The sequence below is a fragment of the Teleopsis dalmanni genome, chromosome X, assembly GCF_002237135.1.
Source record: "Teleopsis dalmanni isolate 2A chromosome X, ASM223713v2, whole genome shotgun sequence".
NCBI lineage: Eukaryota > Metazoa > Arthropoda > Insecta > Diptera > Diopsidae > Teleopsis > Teleopsis dalmanni.
In genome coordinates this window covers 95149200-95173717 of record NC_051848.1, presented here as the reverse complement: position 1 = coordinate 95173717, position 24518 = coordinate 95149200, and the positions used below count along the sequence as shown (strand labels likewise).

The 24518-nt window shown below is 31.8% G+C and overlaps 1 protein-coding gene across 1 annotated transcript in view; it reads left to right on the top strand.

Annotated features, from left to right (window-relative positions):
- LOC119688724 overlaps positions 1 to 24518 on the top strand; it is an 83405-nt gene that overhangs the window by 23826 nt on the left and 35061 nt on the right. The window contains exon 5 of the mRNA XM_038103390.1: positions 281 to 442. Coding sequence (XP_037959318.1) covers positions 281 to 442 — 162 coding nt within the window. The remainder of the gene's footprint in view (positions 1 to 280; positions 443 to 24518) is intronic.

Here is a 24518-nt window from a genome sequence, read left to right as displayed (position 1 = left end):
TTACAATCAAGTGTCTGTCAAAGATTCCTTAAGAATGTTGTTTAAAGTACAGGATTTAATTTCATAATATTGGATAATCATTATGTTATTTTTTAATACACATCTACTGTATTCAATCATTGAAACCCCATGTTATTATATATGAATAAAAAATGTGAACTATATATACAAAGGAAAAACAAAGTATATATATCTCACATAAAATAACAATTACGATTTATTTAAATAAATATTATTACTGATGTTAAATAATTATATCATTGCTGTTATATGTTTACAGCCCCAATCACAAATTAATAAGTGTAACAATGAAAAACGTCGACGTGAATTGGAAAATAATTATATTGAGCAACTCTCAGAGTTTTTACAGCTCAATAAGCGTGGGGATATGACCTCAACAAAACCAGATAAGGCGGCAATATTAAATCAAGTGGTTAAAACGGTAAGTTTTTTATTTAAAATTTTTATAATTATACATTATCAAAAAAATGCTTACAATCAGCTATTATCATAGATATTGAAAACATAACTAAATAATAAGTCCTTATATTATTTTTTGAACAATGAAATATTTTCTTAATTGATTTGGGCTTATTCCTTTATTTTTATAAAATAAACTTGATCTCCCTTCTGGACCCGCTTAGTTCTAAGCTGTAAAAATCGTATGTATGACTGCTACAAATAAAATAACACCAGTTTAAATATTCAGTTATGAGGGATTCAATAATAATGAAACGTTGTAAGAAGAGGGTGCTATAGTTCCTTTCATATGACGTGAACCTGTGTTTAACTTATTCAGACTAAAACATCACATAAAAAATTGTCGAAGCACTTTTTCCATTCCGATTGAGACACCTCCAAAACATGGTTTTTGAACGTTTCAACAGCATGTTCTTGCGACGAAAATCGTTGATCAAACATTTTTTTCTTGATGTGCGGAAATAAAAAGAAGTCATTGGGTGCCAAGTCAGGGCTGTACTGCGAATGACCTATCAATTCGACGATTTGATCGGTCAAAAAGGCGCTGGTTTAAGCCGATGTGTGACACCTCGCATTGTCATGGTAAACAATGATTCGTCTTCTCTTGTTCGTTTTTCGAATTCGTTCGTTCTCTGAAGACTTTATGCAAACAAATTATGATGTACCACTCAGAAGTGACCGTCCTTCGTTGCTCAAGCGGAACAGTCGCCACATGACCAGTTTTTCCGAAAAAACAGGCGACCATTTGCTTCGAAGTGCTTCTTCCACGAACAATTTTCGTTGGATTTGGCTCGGCTTCCAAGACCCACACGGTCGATTGTTGTTTTGTTTCGGGCTCTTACGCATAGATCCATGACTCGTCACCTGTGACGAAGCACCGCGTACGTATTTTTTCAACATTTCTTTGCACCAATTGTCACGAGCCTTTTCTGAGCGATTGTTAAATTGTGCGGGATCCAACGAGAACAAACCTTTTTTACGGCCAGGTGTTCATGCAATATCGAATGTATGCTGGTGGGAGAAATGCCCAAGGATGCCTCTATCTCATGGTATATCACATGACGATCTTGCATTATCAGTTCACGGACGGCATCAATGTTCTCTGGCACAACGGCTGTTTTTGTACGACCTTCACAGAATTCAGAATTCGAATTGATTAAACCAGTTTTTCACAGTGCTATAAGATGGTGCTTCATCGCTATACAAGTATTTAAGTCAAAATTAATCCACGTCGACAGTTGTGAAAAATGATCACACGAAAACGTGTTAATTTCATTTTTTGGCAGAAATGAATTTTTCAAGTCTCTGTAAATAAAACAATTCGCAATTAAATGACAACACGTTCTGAGTGATGTTATGCTTAAAAATGTCAACCTTTTCAATGGAAATGTCAGATTGCACCTGGCAACACTTAGTGTTGCCTAGGCCAGAAATATATATAGCAGCTCTCGTAAACTGTTTGAGAAATTTATAGTACATATGCCAATTCGAAAGAAAACTTGAAACAGCTTGTTTGAGTTAAGAATTAACAATTGAGCGAATTTTTATGCTTAAATAGATCTAAACGCAGATAAATCACAGCTTTCTTAGCCGGTTTAATTTCAAGGGCTCTGTCGAAACATAGTGCGCATGAAGCATGGTATAAATTCTTTTAAAAGTAATTAATTCACCACTTTGTTTAGTAAACTTTATCATTTCGTTTGTTTATAAAGTGTTCAATTGCAAAATATTTTTCTTCAAAAAAGATTTCAGTTTCGGCAATTGGCCGGGTTGCGTGAAAACATAACAATGATGTTGCTCCATCGAGCCTAATTTATTTTTTTTAATAGTAATTAAAACGTGATTCTTCTGTTTGAATATTCGTTGCATTCATTTAAGTAACTCATTTATGTAATATTTCTCTTCAGTAAAGATGACATTTGGCAATCAGTCGGGTTTGTAAAAACGCAAAAGCTTCTTTACTCTATCGAACCTTATGTTTTTTAATTTTAAATTTTTTATTTTTAATTTCAAATAATTAAAATACAAATATTATTTTATTAAACAATCATGATGCTTTAATAATGGATATATCGTGGGGGGTGGAAAAAGGCGCTTAATCCAATCCACAAACTAAAAAAGTGAATAAAAAAATGCTATGAAGAAAAAATGCTATATTTAATTAGAAAGTTATAGATATATTTTATTCGAGAAAATATTTCATAAACGCAAAATTAATGAATAAGAAAGTGCTTAAGAAATATTTTATATGTAATCAAAAAATATTGGATTTTTTTATTTTGAAACAGGATTATAAGCATAAAAATCCTTTTCAAGATTTCAAAATATATCTAAAAACAAAAAATTTTTTAGATTTTTTGACTCTGCTGTAAATTTTGAAAAATAAACTTAACACCTTTTCTCTTTAACCCACAACTTATATTTATACATTGATCTATCAATTAAATTGTGAGTGGAGACGTTAGAAGTTTGATGGACTTAAGGCTGAAGCTTTCATCCCTGACTACATACAAGTTATTGTTATTAGAAATTAGCAACATGTAAATTGGTCCTCCATTAAAAACGTAATAACATTCAAATAATACTTTAAGAAACGTATTGTATTGTTTTTTTATATATTGGTTATTCTTTTACAAATCGTATATCCTTTTAACCTTATCATCTACGATTTGGAGAGGTTTCTTATGTGTTCCTTTTTTTACTGAAAAATCGTTTGTATGTGTTTAGTGTGAAGTGAAGGATAAATTAGTGTTGAAAAAATACTTGTAAACACAATATCGTCCTGAAATTTTTAGGTTTCATGTAGAATTTTATTACAAATTGAAATTAAAAATATTATATAACAATATTTGTAGTATATTCTTTGAAAAATCGTTTAATAGAAATAAAGTACATAAGTGCTTGATGTGTTTTGTGGGGAAAAAAAATTAAAAAATTTCAATAAATAATGCCATATTGATAATTTTTATTTCGCAGTAAAATTTAATACTGAATATAAATAAAAAAAATATATTTATATTTATTTATTTATATTTTTAATTTTTTTTTCAATTTTTTTTCAATTCGTTCTTCCACAGCAACCTCGTCTCCAAACAGCGAGATTGGCCAAAGTAAATTTAATTATCTTGCGAATTAAATTTGTTGTGGGCGCTCACATTTGGGGTCAGTACTGCAGTTTATTTGTTTAATTTTATTCGCTCTTTATGCGTTATAAGGCAGGAACTTTTTTAGTGGTTTTGTTCCTTGCTAAAGCTTGTTTATTTTTATTGTTTATTTTTAATAGGCCTATAACTTTTAGGAAGACAGTTTTTATGTAAAATTAAATATGTCGGAGACATAAACAATCAAAGATGAATTTTATGGAAAAAATTGTTATTTTCCAATCTTTGGGCTCTTGGGGCACCATTTCCACTTATCCAACTAAACTAAAATTTTACTCTGATGATTTTTATAGTAAAATGAACCGATCTGGTTCAGATCGTAGTTTTTCGACTTTCAAAAATTAATGGCACCCTAGTGTACACCTAGTATAGGTATTGTCATTCTTGCTAGCGTTATTAATGTTGTTGATTTACGCCTATATTTTGTTTTCATTAAATTAACTTGGCATCACTGTTAGTTTAGGGGGCACTTTTTTATGACAACATTGTTTTTATAATTTTTATAAGATTTTTGCCATTTAGTTTTATTTAATTTTTATTTTAAAAAAAATACATTACTATGCTTTTACCAATTTCTAATTTTTTACTTTGATGTGTGAAAAAACGTGAACCTCATTTACATAATAAAGTAGCTTGTCAAAATAAAAATATTTATAAAAACTCGTTAACATATTTTAAGAGAAAAAAATTTTAGATGTCAAAATAAACAAATTTATGTTAATGAAATTAAAAGTAATAATACAATTCTTTTTTTCGAATTTATGAATAATTCTTGAAAATTACATCAGAAGTATAATATAGATATTTAAATAGAGTCATCAACATTACGAGAAATATTTGCCTGTCATGGTTATCTTTTGAAATCAAATTACACTTTATAAAATTTTCTATTTGTTTAATAGTTTTACTGAAATAAAATAAATGTTCGATATTTATTTATCGATAAGGCTAAGGTTCCTAATAAATCATTATACATAGCTATATAATCTATATACATAATCTATATACATAAAAGAAAGTCGTGTTAGTTAGACCACTCATAACTCAAGAACGGCTGAACCGATTTTAATTATCTTTGATTTGTTGGAATCGTCTCCGCTCCGAATAGCAGAATACATTATAAAATATTGGAAAAATCCACTAATTTTAGCAAAAATAATAAAATTGTAAATGCTGTTTCAAACTGTTGACAGTTCGACAGTTTGAGTGATATTGATTTCTTTTTAAATTTTTTTTTCAAATATTTCAAATATTTGAAATTTCAAATATAATAAATTCAAATATAATAAATAAATATTGTTATCAATATACCATCGAATCCACGTGACCTGTGGAACAAATATAAGGATAACATGTCAGAAGACATTTTACATAGAATTCGTGTCAGTTCAAGAAATCCCGATCTTGAGGTGAATGATGAAATGCATAATCAGGCTTTGCTCTTGATCGAAGACATATGTTACCATACCTGCGGTAGTTTGTTAGTCAGATTAGGAATGCCAGCTCCTGATCGTGAAATAAATAACGCATTTAATCGAGAATTGGAACGTGAACGTGAATATGATCGACATGAATTAGACCAATCAGTTCAAACTAATGTACCTCTATTGAATCCGCAACAGAAGGAAGTTTAACATTAACGAAAGCGATTGATGAAGAAAATGGTGGCTTTTTTTTCCTGGACGCCCCCGGTGGGACTGGTAAAACATTCCTCATGTCATTAATTTTGGATACAGTTCGTGCGATATTCCGACATTGCGGTAGCAGTTGCTTCTTCTGGAATAGCGGCTACATTGTTAGAAGGATGCCGTACGGCTCATTCAGCGTTAAAATTGCCGTTAAACCTTCAAACTACCGAGCAACCGATATGTAATATTGCGAAGCATTCTGCAATGGCTAAAGTTTTAGTAGCATCTAAAATCATCATCTGGGACGAATGCACAATGGCGCACAAACGCGCATTAGAAGCACTTGACAGAACATGAGATGTTTTGGAGGCGCAATGATTTTACTATCTGGCGATTTTCGCCAAACACTCCCAGTCATTCCAAAATTGACTGCTGCCGACGAAATCAATGCTTGCCTTAAATCATCAAATCTTTGGCGCTATTACGTTAATAAATTTCTAAATTTAGTTTACCTATAATTTAATATAACATTTATTGACTGTTACGCGGTACGAAGTTCGCGGGGTCATCTAGTCATAAATAAATAAACATAAATAATTTATTTTTTTTTGTAAAGTAAAGAATTCAACTTAATTTAATACTTAAGTAGGTTGAAATTGTACATTTTAGATGTTTTTTGTACCCTAGTTCCAAGGCAGGAAGTCTTCTGATTTCTAAGGTTGTGCACTGTAACAATTTAGATAAGTGATTAGCACTGCTTTTTTGAATTGTTTTATGTATAGTAGGGATTTTAAAATACTTGTAAAGATCATCGTTTCTGAGGTATCATCTAGCATCTATTATTGTTCGCAGGATTTTTAGTTTAAGCCTTTGGATAGTATTTATATTAGTCTTGCAGGTAGTTTCCCTTATTTCAATTCCATATTTCCAGATCGGAACAATAATAGTTTTGTAAATTAGTAATTTGTTATCTATTGACAGACTGGAAGTTTTACCAAGAAGCCAATATAGATCTGCAAATCTTCGATGAGCTTCCTTTTTCTTCTGAATTATGTGCTCCTTCCAAGTTATCTTTTGGTCTAATAGCATGATCAAGTATTAGGCTTTCTTGCAGATTGGTATATCAATGTTAACAATTTTCAGTTTCTGTTCTTCAAATTTCCTGTTAATGAAAATAACTTGGACAGTTTTTTACATGCTTATCTTTATCCCCCAGGTGTCAGACCAATGCATCACTTCGTTCAAATTATTTTAAAGGTTTGCAGTTGCTTTTGTGATATCATAATTTGTTGATAAAAATCCAGTGTCGTCAACAAACGTTACAGTTAATATTTCTCCACTTTTTGGCTTAGAAATGTCTGCAGTTATAGTAGATACAGTATCGAGACTAATACACTCCCTTGACGGACACCGGTTTCTGTGTTTGTCATGTGGGATGTGTCGTTTTGATATTGCACAAAGAAGTATTTATCTTTAAGGTAGCTCTTCAGTATTAAATAAAAATCGGCCGGCAATATTCTTGATAGTTTGTAAAGCAATCCTTCGTGCCAGACGCTGTCGAATGCTTTGGATACGTCTAAAAACACACCCACAGTGATTGTCTTAGAGTCTATATTCTTGAAATAAAAATTCCATATTCTCAATCTTGAGATAAAATTTGATGAATTTTTTTGTCTTTCGGCCTATAATTATTCTTTAAGCTCTTTTTGTTAATTAACTTTGTCTTCATTTGAGGAGCTCTGGATACTTGCCAGTTCTTTCTCAATTGTTTTTTTTTTTGTTCTAATTTATATTTGATCTGATTAAGGTATTACATTTTTGGTTTTAGTTATTGATGTAGATGCAAATGGCGCAGATAATAGTAGGGTATTGAAATTGATTATTGCATTATTTATTTCCTCTTCTGTTCTTAAAATTACATTTACAACTAATTGTTCTTCTACTAGCTCACGATATGTATCCCAACTCGTTTTATAATTGTAAGTATTATTGTTTGTATTGTTCATATAAAGAGTTGTGCTGTAAACTATTACTACCAGTGAGTGGTCAGAGGACAACTCAAGGCTGGAATGAATAGAAAGGTTATTTATATTTATGTTTTTTGTTACAGTGAAGACAATCAAATCAGGTTGCTTTCTTGGGTTACTAGGCCAGTAGGTTGGTTCACCAGAACTTAAAAATTTTGCTTTATATTCACTCAGTGCAATGTAAAGATTTTTGCCTTTTGCGTTTGTAAATCGTGTTCCGCTAAACGAATTTTTTTGTGTTGAAATCCCCTTCGACTATAAATCTTTGACCAAGAAATTTGGGGAAATTAAAATACGTGTCTTTTGTATTGCAGAACTTAAGCAGACAATAAACAGCAGCCAATTTTAATAGACCATGAGAATCTTCAATCATTATTTTGGTCGATTGAATTTGTTCTGTACTATGATTTTCTGATTCAGAGCTAACTATACAGTTTTGAAGGTGGCAGTTCCACCGTGTCCTTTTCCGTCGGGATGATTGGTTTGAAATATTGTACACTTTTCTATTTTAGCATAGCTTTTTCAGTGAATTGCGTTTCTGAGGTTAATAGTATGTCGATCGAATTTGAGTACAGAAAAGTTTTCAATTCGTTGATAACTGTACTTATACCGTTTGCATTCCATGCTACTATTTTCAAGTCATTGAACTTACCCATTGATTTTTGTGGCCAACGCCGTTAAAATGTTCATCATTCCTGACATTTGTGTTATCAATGTTTTCATAATTTCTTTTAACTCTGCGAGTTCTGAGTTGTAAGAGTTAGATTCAACAGGTGTTTGACGCGTAACTTGGGCGTATGATAATGTTGTGGGGTGTTGGAATTTGTGTTTTAAGTGGTTGCATTGTTTGTTGTGTTGAAAGATTGTTGATGACTTGTTTGGACGGGTGTTACTTTTTCTCTCATGATTGGATATCGTTTAATTTTAAGTGATTTGTACACCTCACATTCCTTGTAGTTGACTATATGCTTTTCTCCGCATAATGCACAGCTTATGTTATCAGTATTTCGTTTTGTTGAACAACTAGCGGTTTTATGATTTCCTGCACATTTAACATAACACAAACCGGTGACTTGACGCAGAAATTTTTTGTGTGTCCATGTTTTTGACAAATTGAATTCGTGGCTGTAACACGTTTATGATGTTTATAATTTCATGACCGTTCTCATGAAGACTTTTTTAATTTCATTTATATCAACAGAGTAGTGCATACCACGGAGGAAAACCTTAAAACCTCGTTCTTCCTTTGGTAAATAGTTATAATATTTAGTATTTTTTTCCTTTTGTAGCTTTATTATGCTAGTGTAATGAATTAAGTGATCTTTTGACTTCATCTTTTGGTGGAATTTTTATATCATATTTAAAATTTTCTAGTGAGTTTAGTGCATTTATTAAAGTACTAAATTATTGGACATTTTGGACATTAATTGGAGGAGGTTTAGGTTTTTTTGTATCTTTTTGTTTCTGTATAGCTGTTTTCGTATTTGTTTCACTGTGAGCTTGGAGATTAAGTGCATATGTCGTCATCTTCTTTAAGGAGTTCAAATCTGTTTGTACTTGGGTTGCTTTGCCAATATTCTAGTAATGTTGTTTGTGCACTGCAGTGATTGTTGTTTTCCATCGAAGGTTTGAGTGGAGATCAAGTGTTACGGCTTCATTTTAGTTTTTGTTGATCTGCATTTGCATGATTATTTGTTTGTTAGCATTACTTTTGTTTATGTTTTGCCCTAATTTGCTTGTTTTTGGCCAAACTGTTGAAGCTGAGGTTGGTATGTTTGAAGATAACATTGTATTTATTGAAAATGTATTTGGTAGATTTGAACATTGTTCGCTCCAAGAAAGTTTTTTATTTGCATTTTCAGGTAAAGCGGAAAAGGTTTGTCTGCGCTCTAACGGGGGCAAGTGCTCTACTGGCATTTAAATATTGAAATGTTTGTTTTTTAATTTTATTTATTTAATTAATTAACTTAGCAAAAAATTTATTATAAATACATTATTATAGTACACAATAACACGTAGAAGTAAAGAAGTAAGTTTAAATTTCTGTGGTTTTTAGTCGATGTACAACACTTTTTCGTATGTAACTTGTTGGATTACCCATTATAAATTATGTTCAAAGTTTAAATTTTATTACTTGAGAAGGAGCTTTGATTATTGAGAGTAACTAAAATTATGTGTATGTTAAACTTTCTTAAAGTTTTTGTAAAATTTAAATGAATAGAATAAATTGAACTCTACATTGAAACGGTCGTTGTTTCTTTTTCTTGTTGGTTGGTTCCTCTCTTATATTACATTTACTCGTGGAAAGTGACAAAACGCTTGTAAAATTACAATAATAATTATAGAAACAATAAAAACACTGGTGAATTTACATTTGGCGCCCAACGTGGGGCTTGTTACAAATTTTGCTAACCTCGTGGTTAAATTTCTTATACGGTTCTTACAGCTTACTTACTCCCGTTTCTTCAGTTACTCAACGGGCTTCTCTCTTTAAATACTTCTGTTTTACTAATATTTCGTTGAACTGCTGCTAATATTTATCGACCGTTTTTCTTTTTTTTGTGTTTCTTTTTTTTGCCGTTTCGCATCATTTGGTTTTATTTTGATATCAACAATCACATATCTTAACAATGTCATATCCTACAGAACAAAAATAAACAGAACAAAAATTAGAAGCCTTAAAACAACATCGTGCAAGCACAAAGGCGAGTATGACTCGAATTAAAAAAATAATTGATAACAGTGCAAAAGAAGGTACAACCAAAATTGAAGTGTCGATTGGGAATCCTAGAATCGTCCTTAAAACAAATTTAATCATTTCAAACGGATATCGAGCAGTTGGATCCTAATGATCAGACAAGAAGCGAAATTAAGGAACTTTATACTGCAGCGAAATTAGCAGCTTCTGAGCAACTGGATGAAACCAATCATAACACAACTGTTTCAGACGTAGCGTCAATTAGAATGGCTACGTCAAATACAAAATTACCGTTACCAAAACTCCCAACGTTTAGTGGGAAATATTCAGAGTTTCAGAATTTCTTCACCTTTTTTAGTCAAATTATTGACAAGGAGTCAAGCTTGTCAAACTTTGAAAAATTCAATCATTTATTAGGATGTTCAAAAGGACAGGCTTTGGATACAGTACAAGCATTCCCAATTACTAATGACAATTATCCAAATGCGCTCGAGAGGTTTAAGACGCGATACGACAATAGAACATTGATGTTTATGGAAAATCTTTCAACATTATTCGAATTACTTTCAGTACCGAAACGGTCAGCAAATCATTTGAGAAGTTTAGTTGATAATGCTTCGGCTCTATATGGTTCCATCTGCTCGTTAGGCAGTGGCAAGCAGGTTTGTGAAGCAACGCTGATTCATTTTATAATGCAAAAAGTCGACGATGAGACCTATAGTAAATGGAAGGAATCGCTAATCAATTCTCATTTTCGATAGTCACAACAATTAGAACGTGTCTATTTTGCACAAGCAATGAGCATTTAATTCAAAATTGCCCTCAATTTAAACAATTAAGGCTGTAAATCAGCCTTTCGTTGCAAAATTTGTAACAAGTCCCATCATAGTTTATTGCATCGTTATCATAATTTTGTGAGAGAACCTATTGATGCTATACGTTCGGAGGATACCTTCGTTGCTATGCACACTCACCTGAATAGCTGCTCAACCGACCAAATCATTCTTGCAACTGCATTAGTCTTAATAAAAGACAATTTTGACGTTTATCAACTTGGAAGGGCGTTGCTCGATTCGGACTCAGAAGTTAATCTGATGACAGAGGAAAACTTATGCTGCCTAAATACAAAAAACCTATGAATATCACTAGTATAGGTAATTTGTCAACTAAAATTAAGCATCAGATCATAACTAGTATTAAACCCACCGTTAATAATTTTGAATGCTTTCTTGATTTTTGCATAACTCCTCACATCGCTTATCAACCACCACTCGCTGATGAAGAATTCTTCAAATCAAAGAAAATTGATATTCTATTAGGTGGGGAAAGTTTTTTTGAGTTTTTATGCGTCGGTCAAATTAAAATAGGTGAGAATTTGCCTACTCTTTAAAAAACTTTACTGGAATGGGTGGTATCCGAAAAATACAAATCACACAAGTCTTTTATCTCGATTGCAAACTACTCTATTAGATCTGAAGAGGCGATTAACAATAATCTTGAAATGTTGTGGAAACTAGAGGAGTAAGAGGTAAGCTCAAAGCCATGGTCGGCAGAACATAAGAGTTGCAAGTCGCTTTATATTAATTCAATGCATCAAAATGCAGTCGGTAAGGTTATTGTCCGTTAACCGTTCAAAGAAAATCCAAGTTATCTTAACTGAACTTACAACATTGCGTCACGTCGATTCTTAGCACTAGAATGTCGATTATCATTACAACTATAAATTAAACTTGCCTATATTGAATTTATGAAAGAGTACGAAGAATTGGGCGACATGACTCATCCAAAACATATGGAACCGCGCTACTATATTCCACATCACTGTGTGATAAAGCCTACAAGTACATCTACTAAATTAAGAGTAGTATTCAATTGCACAACTAATAATGTTTCTCTCAACAACATCTTAGTGGTAGAATCAATAATACAACCTGAATTTTTTCATCTATTGCTATAGTTTCGTCTCTATCGCTATGCATTGACCGCAGACATTGTAAAAATGTTCAAACAAATACTTGTCGATAAGGAGGATCGAAGGTTCCAACACATCTTGTGGAGAACTTCCGCTGCGGAACCCATACAAACATATGAATTAAACACTGTCACTTATGGTACGGCTTCAGCTCCATTTCTAGCAACTAGAAGTCTGAATTATTTAGCTGATAAATATGCTTCATTACATTCAGTCGGTGTGGAATCGATAAAAACTTAATTTTATGTTGACGATTTTATATGTGGAGCTAATTCAGTTACCGAACTCACAAAAATTAAGAATGAAGTTACAACTATCTTAGACAAATGGCATTCTAATCATCCAGATTTCGTTGATGATAGCACAGTGAAAGACCTTAATCCCGATGAAGGCGCACTTACTAGTACCTTAGAAATTAAGTGGCAACAAGTACAAGATATCGTGCTTTTTACATTTAATAACAAATCAAATTCAAATGTTATCACGAAGCAAGTAATTTTATCGACAGCATCGTCTCTCTTCGATCCATTAGTTTTATCAGCACCATTAATAATGGTGGCAAAAATTATTCTACAAGAGCTGTGGCTATTAAAACTTAAATGAGATGAATCAGTTCCACAGAATCTGCATTTAACATGGAATAACTTTCTTCGTAGCATGCAATCTTTCCCACTAATTAATGTACCAAGATATTGCTTGGTTACGAAGTGGACACACTTACAAATTCATGGGTTTTGTGACGCATCAATACGTACATATGGCTGCTGTTTATATCTTCGTTCAACAAACTTCAAAGGTAATTTACACATACAATTATTTACTGCAAAATCTAGCGTGGCTCCCACAAAGATAAAATCGTTACCGAAATTAGAACTGTGTGCTGCTTTGCTGTTAGCCAAATTATATGACAAGGTGAAGCAGTGCTTTTCAGGCTTTGAAGGTCAAGCATATCTCTGGACTGACTCACAAATTGTGTTGCACTGGTTAAAGCAACACTCTTCAATATTATCGACTCTCGTAGGTAATCGTGTATCAGAAATCCAGGACCTTACACTACAATGTTCGTAAAGACATGTACCTTCAAAGATTAACCCAGCTCACATTGTATCTCGAGGCACAACAATAACTGAGTTGGTAGACTCAAATTGGTATACTGGACCATCCTTTTTGTATACCAATCAGGAATTTTGGCAACCCAATAAATGCGAAGAATTTTATGTAAACGAAGTTAATAGGGAAAATCGCAAAACCATTCTCGAAAAAAGTAGCAATTACCTTCTTCAGGCGATATCTAAGTTCAGTTCGTTCTCAAAAATACTTCGAGTAGCTGCATACATGAAGCTTTTTTGTGTAAAAACCAACAAAATCAATATGATTAAAACAAGTGCAGATTTTATTTCTCCTCAACAGTTAAATATAGGATTACATTGCATAGATTGAACAATACAGCAAGAACATTTTAAAGCTGACATCCAAAATCTTCATAAAAATAAACCAGTATGCCATGCTCTTAAGTATCTCAACCCGTTCTTGGAAATTACTTCAGGTTACTTACTGCTAAAGGTTGGAGGTCGTTTGGAATTATGTAATATCACCGAAGGGCAGAAGCATCCGATACTGCTACCCAAAGCGTGCTTTTTTGTCGAATTGTATGTAAGACATTTGCACCTTACCACGCTGGAGCAAACGCGTTGATCGCACTGATCCATTTGAAATTTTGGATAATCAATGCTAGAGATATAGAACGACACGTAGGCAAGTCTTGTATTCATTGCGTTCGTTATAAACCTAAACTGCTACATCAAATGATGGGAAATCTTCCGGTTGAACGCCTCACCCAAAGTCGAATTTTCGCGAGGACAGCAGTCGATTTTTGTAATCCAATTCCAACCTACCTCCGTATTCGTGGAAGAGGTCCCGCCAGAACTTATGCAGCCATTTTCGTTTGCCTTTTAACTAAAGCTGTGCCATTGAAGCTGTATCAGACGTATCTACAGATGCATTTATTTCTACTTTAAAAAGAATGATTGACAGAAGAGGGTTACCAACGGATATATTTTGTGATAATGCTTCAAATTTCGTTGACACTTGCAATAGACTATCAGATCTGAAGCAATTTCTTTTTAACAAAATAAACCAAACAGCATTACAAAGGTATTGTACATCTAAATTTATTAACTTTAACTTTATTCCACATAGAGCTCCACATTTCGCCGGTCTCTAGGAAGTAGCGCTGAAGTCCGCGAAGGGTCACTTAAATCGAACAATGCTAAACGCTCGTCTCACATTTGAAGAGCTTAATATCGCTCTTATCGAAATTGAAGCAATCCTTAATTCTCGTACAATTACGCCGTTATCTACAGACCCTAGTGATTATGAGGCATTGACACCTACGCACTTTCTTACTGGGGCTTCACTCAAAGCTTTACCGGAACGCTGTATAACAGACAAAAACATCAATTGTGTAGATAAATGGAAGCAAATCTCTTTCATAAACCAGGGGTTTTGGCGATTATGGTCTCACGACTATTTAAATGAATTACAGTCTCGTACGAAATTCACAACAAGCAAATGTTACAACTGGGGCCCTAGTACTAATACATAATGACAACATACCGCCACAACGTTGGCAAATGGGAAGAATAGTAAACTGCATTCGCGGTAGTGACAATCAAGTTCGCGTAGCTGATTTGAAGACTTCCGGTGGATTGATACGTCGCCCTATCACTAAATTAGTCTTACTTCCCTTGTCGCATAATTAATTGAAATCCTTTCAAGGTGGCCGGGATATTGGACCAATGTTCAATGTTTATAATTTTAATACTTGAGAAGGTAGCTTTGATTATTGAGAGTGATGTGTATGTTAAACTTTCTTAAAGTTTTTGTTAAATTTAAATGATCAGAATAAATTAAACTCTACATTGAAACGGTCTTTGTTTCTTTTTCTTGTTGGTTGGTTCCTCTCTTATATTAAATTCACTCGTGGAAAATAACAAAACGCTTGTGAAATTACAATAATAATTATAGAACTAATAAATTTATATTCGTTGAAAATCACAAAAACGCTTGTGAATTTACATAATTATTTGAGCATTTGCGCTTTATGTGCTGTCTCTATCAGCTGTTTTTCAAAAAATGTTTCGAAAGATAAGCAAATTCAACAGTATAGTTTTGCAAATTAAATTTACTTTGCCAAGAAAAAACAGTGTTTTAAATTTACAGAAATCAAAATTTTTTTCCCTAAATCGGGCACCAGTTGGACGGCTTTAGCCTTAGATTCACTAGCTCAACCGAATCTAACAATTTTGGGATCACTCCACACGCCTTTCCAGTTATAAACATTAAAACTCACGAAGCGGTTTGAAAGTACGCGCACTTCGTACGACAATGATGAAGTTAAGAAGACACCAAGTTAAGAAGACAAATATATAGAAAAGTGCTTAGCCCACTTTTCAAACAACCACTAAAGAGATAGCACATTTCACACCTTCTTCAACACTTCCAGCGCGCTTCACACTTTCCACTACTCGCTTTAATTAAGGAGTACATATGACGCACATACTCGAATGTGTCTAAATGATTAGTTTATTACTTTAGCCTATATTTAGATGTTTTCGCATATATCAACGACATTCTAGGCTTAATTCTAATTACTTATTACAATTTCTCTACGAAAGTGTGTAGGTAACAGGCGGTCTGTGTGTGACTATGCCTAAATTAACTTTCTTTCACCTCAGGGAATTTTGGTTTTACTTTGTTTATTGTTAGTTTTAACTTTTTTTTGAAATGCATAACAACGTTGTAGTTTGTTTATAAATTAAAGAATTGATTGACTGAGTGTCCCCAGGGCTGGGTGTTGAGATTCTAATAACCTGCTGTGTTCGTATTTACTCTGTATTTGTGGTTTTGCAAATTTTCCCAGAGAAACTTAATAAAATTAGCTAGTTTAAAACGTGCTTTAAATATTAAGGATCTGGTAAATATTTGTCATTACAAATTGAGTAAAGTAAAAATTCGAATTTAGTATTGTTAATAATGCAAAAAATAATTAAATTCAAATTTACAGAGATTTACCTATCAAAATCTTTAAGACTCGTCGCATTAACGTTTTACTTAGGGTGTTGTTTATCAACGCATTTTAAATTAATATTTAGGGGACAGTGGAAGATCCACAATAATGTCGTTATAAACGGTAATGTCTGATAAAGCTGACTCAAAGTTTTATTGCAAATGTATTATTTGCTAGAAGCGAATAATGATAAAGATGATAAATCATATTATTCATAAGGAATCATACTTCTATTTTGAAAAAAAAAAAGTAAATAAATAATATGCTAGGAAGTATTCGCCCATTTGAAGTGAAGTACCACGACCACTAGATATTTTACTCTGCAACTGTCTATAATCAAACAGAAGACATTCCAACTTACAAATGTAGATTAAAATGTCACTGCTTGAAAAACCCGATGTCGAACGGAAACACCACTTCTTATTTAAGAGTTCTTTACATGGTCCAAAGTAAATATTAGCAGAAATGAGATTAGATGTCTAATTCATCTTTAGGTAAAAACGATGTTCTACCATTTTGAACGGGACTTTATTGTCATGGAAGAAAAAATATTTTCTTTAAAGGAGAGCAACACATTATAAATTTAACTGAACTGTATTGATTAACAAGACGACACTCTCAATTATTCTTTCGAAAATAAACTGCTTCTTTATAGAGTTGTTATAAATATCATATGGCCGTGTGGTGTCCAGTTTTAGGGCTCAGTAGCTAAGTCAAATATAGTCATCATTCAATGTTTACTATTGAAAGTTCTTAAAAATTTAACCTCATATGTCCTTAATGACACCTTCCATCAGTATATCAACATCAGATAATAATAATAATAAATCAGAGATATATTACAACCGTCTACAAGAGAACACTAATACTCTAGTAAAAGTGCTGACCCAGAAGCTTTTTTCGATTGAAGCAATTTCAATCAATTCAGCTGATAGTGTGTGTGCTAAAATAAATAGACTATTACGTTAATAGTAATATGAAGAAACAACAGAGGTTTTATCGTTGCTCCAGTCAAATCTATGTCATTTCAAATCTAATTTTAGTCTGAAAATCATGAGTTTTTCTGATTGCCTACGGACAAATGGAAAAACAAAAATGTGATTCATTTGAACAGTAGACTCGTAAATTGATAATTAATTAATTCCTTTTGTTTGTCATCTGTTTTTCTTATGAACTGTGTATCTTAATTCCAATAGCTTTTCGTCTATATTCTATCTATGCCAAAGACTATTTTATTCATTTTTTTCATTATTTTCTATTCTGGACTCAAATGCAATAAGCTAGTATTGTCTAACTAACAACGCACGGTGATGCAACATCCATTTCAACCTCTGCCATTGTCTCTGGCACTACTTTATGGTACCACTGCCAGTGCCACCTCTTCTGCTTGCTATAAATTCATTATCTTTATCTCATTTTTCTATTAAAATTGTAATGACGTCTACGTAAGTAGTTCCTGTAGTTTGCAAGTATTTCTTCTCTTGTCAAAATGCCGTAAAATCCATTTACGTGCAGCGATTGTAAGCAAAATTGCAGCAATAAATAACAATAAAATGGTAAATTATGGTCAACAGTAAGAATATTGACCATAAAAATTGTTTACTGTTTTCAGCACAAAATATTGCCGGGGGGTTATAAGAAGCTGCTGGAGAAATTGTTCGTTTAATTCTTTTCTTTTTTATTTTCTTAATTTCATGTTAGAATGTAGTGTTTAACATTTAAATTAAAACAAAAAATTATTTCTGATATATAGTAAATCCAGAGAACATTTAAAAGAAAAATTGTAATAAGAATTATATACCTATATAATTATATACCTAACCCTGATTTTTGTGCTGTTACATCTCACAGAAAACTTTGACACTTATATTTTGAGTTTTATGAAACAATAATTTTGGTAGGTGTATTATTGCAATATTGAGAACGGTTGGTACCAGAGCAATATCTTTATATTCTTTACGAAATTCTATTCAGAATAAGTTGTGTCAATAAAATTTCGCATCCCTTTTTTTGACAGATAACCTTAATCCACTGATAAGCTTGAAGTTTGGAAATAATTGATACTCCAACTTCAAGAGACAATTTTTACGATTAAGTTTCAAATATGGCTGATTATAGGATTCAACTGTTTAGAATGCTAATGAAATTGAAATATAGCCGCCCATTAAATTGTAAATAACAAACTTGCCTTCGGTGTGATATCACGTTATATGGCAGCTAACACAGTAAGAACCTTACCAAGGTGGAAGTTATAACTTGCATGAATTTCTTCATTGGTACCGGCGAAATAAGGCAGGCCATTCCAATGGGGCGTTGATTGACGCTTAAATTAAGCCATCAAGGCAGGAAATCACGTAAAAAACACAGGATGTATACCACCTAATGAATTTTTTAGAGTCTTTGCAATATATCAACTTTGAAAAGAAACTCCTTTTAACAATTTTTGGTATAGAGATGACCTTAAATGTTACCCTTAAAGAGTTGATAATAGTGTGCGATCTGTTCTTTTATACTGCTTTTACTTTTAATAATTTTTTAACAGGCAATGGCTCTTTATACGACGATGCTCCAGGGCCCAGATCATAGAAACATTCTGCAGGTCATTCCAAGTTGATAGGTTCCCTTTCCTTTTTGCAATATATTGTAAACTTTTTGCAATATAAAGTTAAGTTCATTGGAACTTGAATATCCGATAGTATAGTTATGTTATTGTGATGTACAATCCTACAGGCTATTTAAATTGGCAAACACTTCTACCTGAAATATAGTCGGAGATTTATGAAGACGCAGAAATATGCGCTTCTAAATAATAAGTGTAGTCGTGGCACCCATACATCGAGCTTCTTTTTCAGTCTTATTCAAATAGTTCCGGTTTTTGTGCAATCTTTAGCTCTTGAGCGGGCAATCGAAACAGTGCTTGAGTGACGATCGGAATATTAAACGTGAAAATAATTATATAGGCCTTTGCTCCGCTCCTTTTTAGTATATTTACACTTAAACGTATCGCACCTTTTAAGCATAGTTTTATATAGATTTTGTATGAAATATAATACACATTGCTACATATTTGTCGAATTGAGTACAGAAGAATAGACAAGAGTAGAGAAGACTAGACAAGAGTACAGAACGTATATACAGATAACATTATAAAAATATTAAGTAGATTCGTGCAGCGGTTAAGGAGAAAATTCGATTTGAAAAATTGCACGGTAACGACCACAAATATTAACCACATAAACGAACATTGTAACCTTTATGTAGAGAATATATGGTCTAAATATCATATAGACTGATACAGTGGACAACTATTGATAATCGGCACTATCGATAGAGTGATAGTTCTTTTCCAAACCATCGATTATTATCAATAGTTTTCGATAGTATGCTAATTTGTCTGTTCAATTCAAAAAATCATGTTTTTATTTTAAATTTCAACTAAAATGTAAATTATATGATATATTTCATTTAATTTTTGGAGATAATATTTTACATTATATAAAATAAAATAAAAATCATAATTTTCATTTAATTTGGACAATGTTGCTGTTTTAGTAACCAAAGACTTAAAAACATCATCATATTGATGTTTTTTTTTCTTTCAGTCGAGTCCGGCATTCTCAAACTACTTGTCCAGCTTTACTGAACATTGCCTCGGACTTGACTGAAGTAGTACTTCAATGTAGAAATTTTTATCTCTGTGATATTTTTAAAATTAGAATATAAAATTCACTTTACGCCGTGGCAAACTACAAATGCCAAAACCGCGCTTTTTTTGTTAAGCGTTGCTATGACAAACTATCGTAGAATATCGATAGTCTAGCACTGCCACCGATGGCGAATCGATAGTGATAAACCATCGATAGTGTCGATAGTGCCATCGATAGTTCTCCACTTTTAGTTTAGAAGCTCATTTAGTGCAAACAAAATATAAATAAATTTTTATCTATATACATAAAAGAAAGTGTTAGTTATGCCACTCATAACTCAAGAACGGCTGAACCGATTTTAATTATCTTTGATTTGTTGGAATCGTCTCCGCTCCGAATAGCAGAATACATTATAAAATATTGGAAAAATCCACTAATTTTAGCAAAAATAATAAATTTGTAAATGCTGTTTCAAACTGTTGACAGTTCGAAAGTTTGAGTGATATTGATTTCTTTTTAAATTTTTTTTTTCAAATATTTCAAATATTTGAAATTTCAAATATAATAAATTCAAAAATAATAAATAAATATTGTTATCAATATACCATCGAATCCACGTGACCTGTGGAACAAATATAAGGATAACATGTCAGAAGACATTTTACATAGAATTCGTGTCAGTTCAAGAAATCCCGATCTTGAGGTGAATGATGAAATGCATAATCAGGCTTTGCTCTTGATCGAAGACATATGTTACCATACCTGCGGTAGTTTGTTAGTCAGATTAGGAATGCCAGCTCCTGATCGTGAAATAAATAACGCATTTAATCGAGAATTGGAACGTGAACGTGAATATGATCGACATGAATTAGACCAATCAGTTCAAACTAATGTACCTCTATTGAATCCGCAACAGAAGGAAGTTTAACATTAACGAAAGCGATTGATGAAGAAAATGGTGGCTTTTTTTTTCCTGGACGCCCCCGGTGGGACTGGTAAAACATTCCTCATGTCATTAATTTTGGATACAGTTCGTGCGATATTCCGACATTGCGGTAGCAGTTGCTTCTTCTGGAATAGCGGCTACATTGTTAGAAGGATGCCGTACGGCTCATTCAGCGTTAAAATTGCCGTTAAACCTTCAAACTACCGAGCAACCGATATGTAATATTGCGAAGCATTCTGCAATGGCTAAAGTTTTAGTAGCATCTAAAATCATCATCTGGGACGAATGCACAATGGCGCACAAACGCGCATTAGAAGCACTTGACAGAACATGAGATGTTTTGAAGGCGCAATGATTTTACTGTCTGGCGATTTTCGCCAAACACTCCCAGTCATTCCAAAATCGACTGCTGCCGACGAAATCAATGCTTGCCTTAAATCATCAAATCTTTGGCGCTATGTGAAGAAACTTTAGCTGGTAACAAACATGAGAGTTGCATTGGTAAACGATACATCTGCTGAAGAGTTCTCCAAGCAATTGCTGTTAATCGGTAATGGCCGTGTAGCTGTTGAAGAATCGAGCGCATTAATTGCATTTCCTTCAAATTTTTGCAATTTCGTCTCATCAAAAGACGAACTCATTACTTTGTAATTCAAAATCAAATCGTTGGTACTCTGTATCTGTATGCAGAGGCATACATTCAAATCTATTGACTGTGTAACAAACGAAGAAGAAGCTACCAACTATCCAACTGAATTTTTGAACTCCTTGGATGTGCCTGGCTTACCACCGCACAATTTACAAATAAAGATTGGTTCGGTAGTCATTATGCTTCGAAATCTAAACCAACCAAACTATGCAATTGAACGCGTTTAGTGATAACAAAACTGATGGCCAATGTGATTCACGCAATGATACTCAAAGGAAAATTCAAAAGTGATGAAGTTCTCATTCCGAGGATTCCAATGATCTCAATCGATATGCCCTTTGAGTTTAAACGAATTCAATTTCCTATTCGGCTTGCATTCGCTATGACTATAAATAAATCACAAGGCCAATTCTTTAGTGTTTGTGGTCTGAATCTAGAAAATGCATGTTTTTCACATGGTCAGTTGTACGTGGCATGTTCACGTGTAGGCAAACCATCTGCTTTATTTGTTCTTGCGCATGATAAAAAAACAAAAAATATCGGATATCACAAGGTTCTTTATTGAAGAGAATCAATCGGAGTGCAACCCATAGGTTCTTGCTGACAGACCATTAAAATAATTAATTATATATCAATATCCTAATAAACTATTGAATACAATAAATTTTTTGTATTCATTTTATTACGTTAATAAATTTAGTTTACCTATAATTTAATATAACATTTATTGACTGTTACGCGGTACGAAGTTCGCGGGGTCATCTAGTATATCCATATAGATTAAAAATAAATGTAACAAAATTAAGCACTGATTATGCTGTAATAATGTCTAATTGCACAAATAAAAATAAAAAAACAGTTAAAATTATTATTAATTAGATTAAAGGGGTCATACTATGACCTGAAGATCTACTTTCTTCATGGAATCAAATTATTTCGTTAAATTCAATTTTTTCGATAAATGATCGAGTCTTCTATCCATCTATCTGCATAGCAGTTCTTTTACTTTTGGAGTCTGAATTTGTGCTTTTTTCTATTTCATAAAAATTATTTTTTTTAGTAAAAAATTAGACTATTAAATATTTTTATTAGAAATTCTATGATAAAAAACCTATTTCTAATAAAAAAGGGTAACAAAAATAAAGAAATTTTTTAAGTTTAAAAGAAATTTCTAGAAACAAAATTACTCTTACCAATAACTTACTTTTAAGTTATCCATTTATTTGTTTCGGATATGGCTTAATTTAGTTATTTTTGGAAGAGTCTATTATGTAATTATACATAATATTTGCAGTCTGAATATTATATACAGTTAACCTATATATACTCTCAAGAACTATTGGTTATGCTATTTGGCAATATTCTAAAAAATTCTATACGAAGCCCTATAATTTAGTGGATTAAAAAATTGCTTTTGGGTATGAATATTTTCTTATTACTACCATCTATTATATATTTTATTCAAATAATAGAATTAATTAAAATTAATATTTAAAATTACTTTATGATAATAGTTATCCATCCCAAAAGGAATCTTACATTTAGTATATTAATAAATACTTCAACTTAATTTAATTTATTTGCTTAACTTAAATTTGATTATATATCACATATGTTTATGTTATGTGTTTATAAAAGTGTTGATTTAAATCACTTTCGAGTTTTAAATGATCTTTTTTTATATGGTGGTAAAGTAAAAAACAAGTACAGTATTTATAATAATATAAATTAAATGCTTTCGCTATATTCTAATTTCTTTCTACATAATATTTATTATTTTAATAAAATAGGTTAAGAATTTTTATAAGAAGATATAAGATTTATATCAACATGTTTATTTTATATGTATAACTTCATTATAGAAAAAGCTGATTGGTTAATTAATTTAAACATATATTTTTTTTTAATAATGATAATAAAAATAAAAAAGATAATAAAAATAACAGTTTTCTGATATTTCGAGCATCTTTCATAGTCATCTTCGACAGTCATCTTTGATAATCATCTTTCGACAGTCATCTTCAATAGGCATCCTTGAGAGTAATCTTCAATAGTCATCTTTGATAGTCACTTTCGAAAGTCATTTTCGATAGTCTTCTTCGGAAAACTAAGTTTAAAACAATAAATTGTATTTTAAATCAACTGTTCAATTAAGCCGTTCCATAATTAATATATGCTTTTTGGTCATAAATAAATAAATAATAAATAATATATATATATAAAATATTATAAAATATTAAATATTATATAAATAAATAATATATTGATATGTAAAAATATGTTGTGTGTATTTTTTTTCTGTACATATATTTGAATGACAACTAATTTAATTTGAACTTAAATAATAAAATTTAATTTTAATTAAAATATTGCTATTAAAATGGTAAAAAATTAATATATAACCGCTTATTGTATACACATGTAATGCCGAAAAATGTAATAAGTTTGTCTAAATATTTTTAACACGATTAAACATATATTGGGAACTACATATAGTTATACAGAGTATATTTTTTTTAAATGATTAGATATACAAGAAGAATATATTAAGCGATGCTAATCTTTATATCGTTCTGAATGTCACTTTTTTATCTGCCAGTCTACTTCTCTATCTGCCCCTGCTTGACTTCCGTTACTTCAGGTTACTAAATGAGTGAATCTTTGTGTGTTTGGCTATTTACCTGTCTATTTATATTTTAATTCATTTAACCATCTCCTTATTTATTTATATATTCTTCTATATCTTCTTTCCAAATCTCAATTTAAGATGTGTTGTTATATACTTTTTTTTATTTTAAATAGGAAAATTTAATTAATTATAATGACGATGCTGTGTAATATTAATAGTTTAAATTATGTTTATATAAGTATTATTTAAAAAAAAATGGCTTACACAACATAGGCTCCAGCGAGATTCGAACTCTAGTCTAGTCTAGTAAACAGGAGATCGTCCTGTTTACTAGACAGGCGCTTTAACCAACTAAGCCACGGCGCCATTTTAGTTTATGTTGGTAAATTCTTCTATTTCTACTTCATTATGATAAGTGTGATCAATTCTAACCATCCAATAGATCGCCGAATAAACAATATGAGTTATAAATAATTTGTAAAATTTTTAGTTTATTTTAAACTAGTAGATGACCCGGCGAACTCTGTTCCGCCTTAAAGGCAATAAATAAGCAATTTTTTTTTAATTGGAAAAAATACAAAAAAAAAAAAATACCTACATTAATCATTCATA